Consider the following 9,595-nt stretch of genomic DNA (forward strand, 5'->3'; position numbering starts at 1 on the left):
GATGGCACTTAGAGGCTTTTGCATCTGAACTCTTCATATGTATATGTATGTATACATATGTGTGTGTGTGTGTGTGTGTGTGTAAAAAAAAGACGTGTATCAAAAAAGAATCCATCATTTGTTTACTGGATTGAAGCATATTTTAATGCGTTGGTTACATCACCATGAGAAAATAGGTTGTTTCACTGGAAGATCATATGGTCAAGGTATTATATTTTTAGTTACTAGACCAGGATACTGTGTTACAGTCATAAATGTTTTTTTTTGTCTCAGTTTTTTTTTGTTCTATTCTTATGAACAAGGAAATATTATACGGAGGTAAAAGCATATAATTCCCACCAGGATGTGTTTCTCAGGCGCTGGGCCAGGAGGAAGGGTTAAAATTACAGTCCAAAAAGTCCTAGATCTGTGAATAAAGGGGAATCCCAAAACAAATCACAAGGCGGTGGATTTCATAACGCACAGTCTTTACTGACCCTAATCACTTTTGTGGCCTACCACTGTTATGTTTGGCAAAACTACATTATTTCCAGTTGAGCAAAGTGAAATTGCGAAAACAGTGAATGACCAAAATGTCCAGCTACTTATTCTAATTTATTTTGAGTGATGTAGGCCAACATGCCCGGACACGGTAGTTTTAGTCATAGCAGTCTACTATGACTGCATGTCTCACTACGGCCTCACAGAGACAGACTTGCTCTCACACACACATTTTTCGAGCATGATCCAAGCATCTGTCATCATCAATGAGTCTGAACCAGGCTCTGGTCATCTGTGACATCATCACAAGACTTTTCCTGTAGCGTGTGCACCATTGTTATTGTTCCATGACCCTTAACCCATTCACTGTTTTGTGTCTTCTAAAAGTGTTACACTTCCATTTCTTTTTTTATTTCCAAGAATAGACGTTTGTGTTCTAAAAAGCTGTGATTCAGAGGTATCAGCATAAGTTTATATATTTTCCTTCTTTTATGTGTATGAATATGAAAAACCTCCCAGCCCACTATAGTTAATAGTTTCTAGGTGTTTATATGCTACCACAGCATATATGAATGCTTGATTCTGATTGGCTGGTGAACTATGATGTTATTTCAAAGAGCTGTACAGCAAGCTCAGTAAAAATAAAAGAAATACATTAACAAAGCAAATTGGTTAAGAATGAAGTTTCTTCCCCTTAAAATATTTTTAATGTCTTTGAAATGTGCTCTCGAAAAACTCTTTCTTAACATGATGCATGTGATTTCTACTTCGTCCTCTCATGCCTTGTGTCAAAAGTTTACCATATTAATCATCTTTCTAGTCTTAATTCTTGTAGATGGAAATATACAAAGACAACCTCTTAAGTGCAGTTCGCCCGCCACTGTCTGTAAAATAATGACTTTCCTGTGATGCACAATCACACTGACATCATCACAAAGAGCTGACAGGGGAGGGGAGTGTGATTTCCGTTTTCGTCACACCTCTGATCCGCTTGCCAATGACTAACAGAATGTGAAGAATGTTGTAGACAGACGGCCAGAGGGAGTGAGAGAGTGATTAAAGGAGTGACTGAAAGTGAGAGTGAGAGGAAACATCTTTATCTCATTTATTTTCCAAAGTATTTATGAGTAGATGTCACAAATCTTCAACCCACGTAAAATACATAAACATACATGATACACAAATACCAGGGACAATATTGTGGTGGAGAAAGAAGAAGATAGATGCTTCTGTACTAACCCAGGGAATTTTGTAACCCACTTTCAATGTCTGTAACAGTTTGTGTGTGTGTGTGTGTGTGTGTGTGTGTGTGTGTGTGCAATTGTGGCAAATGTGTTGGAAAGTGTTACAACCCTCCCTGTCTGCTCAGATATAATTTTTTTTCTATTTCTATGATTTAACATGTAGACGAAAAGCTTGTGTGGATATTATACACTATTGTTAAAAGGTTTAGGGGTTGGCAAGATTTTTAAATGTTTTTGAAAGAAGTCTCTTATGCTAATACTGCATTTATTTGATCAAAATGACAGTAAAACAGCAATATTGTGAAATATTATGACTGTATAATATTATTAAATAATTAATTATTTAATAATGAAATTTATTCCTGTGATAACAAAGCTGAATTTTCAGCAGTCATTACGCCAGTCTTCAGATTTCTTACAGAAATCATTCTAACATGCTGATTTGGTGATGAATAACATTTCTTAGTATTTTTTTGTTGTTTATTATTCTTATTATTATACATTTCTTAACAATTTCTTATTATCAATTATTATCAGTGTTGAAAATAAGTTTTTTTTAAGAACAGTATTTATTTGAAATAGAAATCTTTTGTAAAATTATAAATGTCCTTGTCACTTTTGATCAATGTGATGCACCCTTGTTGAATAAAAGAATTAATTTATCAGAAAAAAAAAAAATCGTACTGACCACACGATTCAGATGATACCAGTTCTGTCATTTTGATTTGATTAATTATTTGGACTATTGTCATTTAGAGATATGAAACAAAAAATAACAGAAAATGGCTTGAGACATGCAGGCCCCAGGAGAGATTGGAACCTGCGTCTTCAACCTGAACACCACAGTATTTTGTATTTAGCTAACTTCTAGGCCACAACTCCTACTTGGGCTGAGGTTTACCATAGTTTCTGTTTTCATAGTCGTCTTCAGTTTTGCTGGCCCTTGTCTGCAGCAAAGAGAAGGATACATCATATACACACATCACTCATTATAAAACACTCTTATACATTTTTAATAATATGCAGTGCAAATGCAAATATGCATGTTATGTTATGTTTGCTGCAAGGACATTTTAGTATATATTTGAGGGCAAAAGTTAAAATAACAACAGGATATGACAAATGATGACATGTCGGCATCTTGGAACTGTGGCACAGCAGCTTGTGTCATCACAATTCGTATGAAATCAGGACAAATTTTCCCCCTCTATCTTGCAAGACCACACTCCAAAGCAAAAATGTTTGCACATGCAGCATGTCAGCAGAGTATAGTAATCAGCCTATCAGAGTTGAATATGCTTGCACAGCTCCTGTTTTCTGAGAAATAATTATTATCTACTTCCTGTCTCAGGAAATTGATAACCACTCAGCCAGTCGATTTAACGGTTGATTGATTTATGTCATGGAAAAAGCCCCATAGTATCTAAATACAACTTACATGGAATAGAACTGCTGTTTTCCAGAGAAATAAGAAATACAACTCTGTTCAATGCATCTTTCAAAGTTCACTTGCATGCCAAGATGCACAAGCAAGTTCAAATAGAAGAATGTTGTTTTTCTGTGTGTAGTTTAACAAAATAACCTTCAATACTAAATTTTTGGAAAGGTATTTCTGCATATTAACTTCATATGTAATATGAACAGGGCAAAAATGTATATGAGAACACTGACCTGTATTACATTGTACACTGAGTCACTGGTCCCGTGGAGGGTGTCGTAGGTCATGGGTCCTCGCAAACTTTCAGACGCCTAACAGTATGAAAGACAAATACAACTAAAGGGTCTTTGAAAATGACAAATACCTAGCATCTGGTGAATTTAGATAATAAATCTTGCACACCCTAGTTTGTGCTCTACGAATTTGCCTGAAAGCAAAGTTTGTGCTATGATATTCTATTTCAATCAGGACCTCTTAAGTCAAAGAGAAAACCATAGACAAACCTTTAACTTCAACTTTATTGGCATGTTTGCAAAGTTACATTTGGCGGTATGGCTCTATTCTAATTTCCCTGTCCTTTTCATGAGCTCAATGAAAGCTAAGACAGGCAAATGGCAGCAGCTTTGGGGGCAACCCTCCCATTTTATGATTTTAACAATAAGAGAGCAGCACAAAAATCGAGAACAGAGCATGCAACTATGACAACGGAATGACATTAAGTTAAAAGTTGAAGGAGGAGATGGGCTGCAAAGCAGCGTGCAAAGGAAGGAGCAAAGCAAGCTGACTGAAGCTGCGTTTAAGTAAGGCGCCCTGTTTAAAAGTGCATAGGAATTGGATCAGCTGATAGGGGCTGGGTTTGAATTTTCCAGTCAGCTGATAGCAGAGATTGACTACGAGGCCTGATTTAACACAGAATGCTTGATTTATCTGTTATCTGCTTATATGATTTATGATGGTGTCATACTTACTTGAAGTCTTTTTAACAGGCTGAAAAAATAATAAAAAAAATTATAATAGGCATATAAATTAAGTAGCAATTAAAACGTCGTGTTTGAAGGAAATACATGTCTGTACATTGCAGCTGATCTTCATACACTGAATTATGTATAAAAACAGGCTGAACTTCACATTATGGATGCCAAACATCTTGCTGTTTGTAATCACTTCTCAAAACCCACCTTTTGTATTTGACCAAATCCACTGCAGTAATAAGAATTAAGAAAAGAGTCAGAAGTCCACATACAATGTACGATACAATGGAGCACTGGCAACCTGAATCAGACAGAAACAAGGAAAAAGCTGTAGCTCATTTCACGTCACTATATTATGACACACAGACACATATTATGAAATTTACTTGCATACCAGAACACCCAAGAAGATACATAACTCAAGTTCACATAAAACACATTGCTTTCCACATTGCAGTTACAAATGGTCTGAGAATGAACATTCTGAAGCTTAAAGTGTACACATCAACTAAATGCCCACTGATACTCTGACGAATGTATTTTGATGTGGTTTTGAAGCAGTTTCTGATTTAATTGCTGCAGGAACTGACCATATGTCCAGTTACCGCCCCCTATGCAGCCACATCAACACTGCCACCAATTTTTCCAAAGAGTCTGTCTGCCATGAATCACCTTCACTATTAGTCAAGCATAGATTAAATCACTGTACTAAAGTGATTATGGGTCAATGACACATAAAGATGTCCAAGATCATGAAAAGAAAGCATACAGTAAGCTCCTGGACATGTAAACAAGAAAACAAAAAAGTTTTGATTTAACATCAAGGGGCGTAAGCAAACAAAAAATGTCTTACCCCTTGAATTGAATAAACATGAGTGTTGACACAGTAATCATTATTTTCCATTGCTACTCACTGGAATTCTCCATTGCTCACGTTATGGTTTGACATGTTGTGTCTTACACATGATACTGAGTCAAGTTTTTTTTTGTTTACAGCTATTGCTTACTAATAAAAAAGCAGTTAATTGAAGCTATTATCAAGCAAAAAACATATTTTGTATATATCTTTATATATATATATATATATATATAAAAGAAGACGGAAGACACGCTACAATCTTTGCAAGGATTCAAATGAACCGTCGTGAATCATTTTAACAGCTTAAATGAACTGGACTTCCCATGCTTCGAACGAGAAAGAGATTGTACATACTATGTTAAGTATATTTAATTATTACTTCAGATTGCTCAGTTTTATCACGCTACACTACTACTCAATGAAAAAAGTTTCTCGTTGAAAACAGCTAGCCTACTGAAAGAAAGTATAAAGTTAACTTAGTAAAGTTTCTGCTAACAGAAAGATATTTACTATTTATGTCCACAGCGATAGGCCTCGATCGTTCAGTCCCGTGGTTGTTGTAGACCTCGCAGACATATAGACCCTGAACGGTACTTCTGGCTATCAATGTTAGAGTCTGTCCTTGATTCTGTAACTCTAGCTTTCCAGATCCACTGTCTTTGTACCACTCATAGCGCTGAACTGCAGGGTTGGCATCACTATGACAGCTCAGCACCACCACACTGCCTTCAGACACTGGATCCGATGGACTGACCAGGGCTATGGTGTTTCTGGGAGCATCTGAAAGACAAGTTTGACCAGTTTCCTTTACATAATACTTGCTTAGACATTTTCATACAATGGGGTCCAAAAGTCCAGCAGATTTTCTTTGGATCATTCTCGAATCATGCTGAATATCATCATCAGGTTTTACACAAACACAAAAAGCAAAGAAGAGACAAATCACTAAGACATTCTGAAATTCAAGTTCATTCCAATTGCTATTCTGGTAATAATTTGTAATAAAAATATGATTTTTATTAAGTTTAACTGAATTAAATAAAATGAATCTAAAAAGCTGTAGCATACTCTATGTACTTTTGGACCCCACCATTTGTCAAAATGTTAAAAACACACTGCATTTTTGTTTGTGAGTAATACAGCACAGTACTCATAATAATATTCACTCATAAATAGAAATAATTGATTTTATGCTTTATGATTGCTTTCTTTCTCTGTTTCACATACACAACACTCTAAGGGTAACGCTGCTTTCAGCTGGTCTTTTGGTGCCCTGAGAGTACAAAAGAGAGCAGGAGATTTTCAGGCGGTCAATTAGAGGAGTTGCATTGAACATCTGAGAGGAGACCAACAGTGTCTGTCCAAATTCATCCTCCTTAAGAGAAATACAAGGATTTTATTACATTTCAGGATACAGAACTGTGTAGTTTACAAACATCAAGATTTGCCTCATGCTACATTTCACCTGCAGGGCTGGTGTGAGCTGTTCTCCTAGCTGTGGGTTCCACTGCATCTGAGGTTGGATTGAGGGACATGAGATCACAGTGGAGCAGGTCAGTGTCAAGCTGGTGCCCTCTAGAACTTCCATCACCTGAACATTTGAGCTCAAGATAGGTGGGGGAACATCTTACAAATGAGAAGAGAGTAAACACATTAGTGCATGTGTCCACCAGACCCATACAGCAATAAATAAATGCAAAATGTACTTCAAGGGGCATAAAAATACATTCCCAATCTTAAAATTTTGGGTAAATACAAAATATTTTCTGCAATATATTTTGATATACATATATTAAAAAATGTTTGTATACATTTACCCATATTTTTCTCATCATTTACCCTTATACATGTACCCCTCTCTCTCTCTCTCTCTCTCTCTCTCTTTCTCTCTCTCTCTCTCTCTCTATATATATATATATAACAGTCGTGATCAAAACTTTACATACACCTTCAAGTTAAAGTTCCGTTTATTTCTAAGCACATTTAATAACGGCCGCAGGCCGACCAAAGTGCTGTACAATAATTACAATACAAATACACAGAAAAAAGAAACACAAAATTACTAACAATTAGAGACAACAAAATCAGGATAAAATTACATGTTAAAAGCTGAGACAAACAAATGAGTTTTGAGACTGGATTTAAACTCGGATTTAAAGTGGAATCCATGTTAATTCGGGTCGGGAGATTATTTCACAGAGTGGGGCCAGCCACTCTTGCAAAATACCTTGGAAAATTAACTTAAACATGACAGTAAAGACTTTTACAATTCCACAAAAGATTTCCATTTCAAATAAATGCTGTTCTTTTGAATTTTCTATTAAAAATTTTATCTTTCATAATTTCATATCATGAAAAAACATTGATAGTAACAAGCAATGTTACTTGAGTACCAAATCAACATACAATATTAGAATGAATTCTGAAGAATCTTCTGAAATTGCTGACTGGAGTAATGGCTGTTGAAAATTTAGCTTTGCCATCACAGAAATATATATTTTTTTATTATTTTTTTTTAAATAAATATAAAAAAATAATTTCTTACTGTTTTTTATTATTATTATTTAGTACTGTCTTGAGTAAGATATTTTACATAAAATATATTTACATATAGTCCACAAGACAAAATAACAGCTGAATTTATAAAAAGCTTTTACATAAGCTTGATGTTTAATTCTGTGTCTTTTTTTGTTTGTTTGTTTTGTGATGTTTGTTCATAAGAGGCATGTTTGTCCTGAACAGTGACACTACCCATTGTTCTTCAGAAACATTCTCCAGGTCCCACAAATTCTTTGGTTTTCCAGCGTCTTTTGCATATTGGAACCTGTGAGTGCATGTTGTTTCACACTGACAACAACTGAGGGACTCATATGCAACTATTACAAAAGGTTAAAACATTCACTGATGGTCCAGAAGGAAACACGATGCGTTAAGAGCTGGGGGTTTGAAGATCAGGACAGTACTAAACATAAAATAACATGCATTTTGATCCCTCTTATTTTGGTAAAATAATTCATATTTTGCATATTCCGCAAGGTATATGTATACTTTTGACCACAACATCACAACATACAGCGTATATATATATATATATATATATATATATATATATATATATATATATATATATATATATATACATAGCCAAAATACATGTAAAAGTGAAAGTAACTACAACTTACTGAAAATATATACTGTAGATGTAAATATAAATTTAGTTCCCATGATTTTTGGCATTTTTTTGTATATTCTGAAAATAAGTATTCCAACCTTTATGGACTGTGATGTCTACTCCTTGCTGAAATGTGTACAAGAGAGGTTCAGGACCCTGAAGTCTGAAGAAAAATGTGTCACTGAATCCATCAGGAAAGTTGTGAAACACAGTGGTGCAATTTTTGTCTAAGATGTTGCCAATCACATTTCCTTTTAGAAGAGACACGTTTGGCCCATCTATGCTTGTTTTTCTCCAAATTGCCTCAACAATTTTGTTTAGGGACTGTTTGAATGAGTCGGGGATCTCAAACTGACATGGAATTTGAACACAGAAGCCACTTATCGCATCTATTTTCTTAGGCATCTTAATTTCCCATTTGTCGCTGGCAGCGCCTGCATACATCAAAACACAAAGGGCACGTTCAACATTCCTCATAACACCAGAGAAACTCATGTATTCAGTATTTGTTCATGGATTAATTTAGCACTAATATTTAAAACCTAACAGATCAACAAAAGCAAGTCTCTCACCTCTCAACATCCAGATTATGACAACCAGGACTTTAAGTCCACTCATACTGCTGAGATCTGGATAAAACAAATGATCACTTATAGTCAAGTAAACAGATGTGGCTTTGTAGGATGTTATATCATCTGTTGGCACGTTGGCATTGTTTTTGCTAATAATCAATTGCTACTTTATAACTGCAAAATTATATAATTTGTACTGATTTGTTTAAAAAAAAAATTATGTACAGAAAAAGACATGCATAAGCATGTGTGTAGACATGTAGCACACATCGATTGTAGAGGAACTGAAATTATTAAATGAATACTAGACTACTGAATATTTGGTTTATAATCATAAATAACCAGAAACCTTTACCTGATGCGGAGCTGTCAGACATTCACTTCACAACTTAACAGATGAAATAAAAGAGGAACACTGGAAACACTGGAGTTTCATCAGCAGTTAAGTAAAAAAAGAAAACTATTACAAAATACATTTCTTTTTCTTAAAGGGGTCATATGATGCTTTTTTAAAGATCATTATTTTGTGTATTTGGTGTAACAGAATATGTTGACATGCTTTAATGTTCAAAAAACACATTATTTTTCAAATACTGTACATTATTGTAGGTCCTCTATGCCCCGCCTCTCTCAAACGCTTAGTTTTCTACAAAGTCCCTCCTTCCGACAAGCGCAGTCTGCTCTGATTGGCCAGCTGACCCAGTGCATTGTGATTGGCCGAACACCGCAAGCACTCGTCGGAAATGTAATGCTCCTTACCATAATAGCGAGCTTCAGCTTTCATAATAAATGTAAAGACAGTAAATAATGTCATTAGTTTTACCATCAGTTCAAGCCCGAAAGGGGAACAGACACAGTA

At 35.2% G+C, this 9,595-nt stretch overlaps 1 protein-coding gene across 1 annotated transcript; it reads right to left on the reverse strand.

Moving 5' to 3' along the window:
* Positions 1–2,380: 2,380 nt before the first annotated feature.
* On the reverse strand, positions 2,381–9,131 carry LOC107656586 (sialoadhesin). The gene is made up of 10 exons (XM_016444478.1): positions 9,092–9,131; positions 8,737–8,793; positions 8,263–8,598; positions 6,458–6,618; positions 6,220–6,367; positions 5,503–5,772; positions 4,341–4,434; positions 4,131–4,149; positions 3,396–3,473; positions 2,381–2,671 (listed from the first exon to the last, which is right to left on the reverse strand). The coding sequence occupies exons 1-10, from the start codon at positions 9,111–9,113 to the stop codon at positions 2,606–2,608; spliced, it is 1,251 nt and encodes a 416-aa protein (XP_016299964.1). The 5' UTR covers positions 9,114–9,131; the 3' UTR covers positions 2,381–2,605.
* Positions 9,132–9,595: the final 464 nt, after the last annotated feature.

This window comes from Sinocyclocheilus anshuiensis, unplaced genomic scaffold (genome assembly GCF_001515605.1).
Source record: "Sinocyclocheilus anshuiensis isolate Anshui unplaced genomic scaffold, SAMN03320099.WGS_v1.1 scaffold1393, whole genome shotgun sequence".
Lineage (NCBI taxonomy): Eukaryota > Metazoa > Chordata > Actinopteri > Cypriniformes > Cyprinidae > Sinocyclocheilus > Sinocyclocheilus anshuiensis.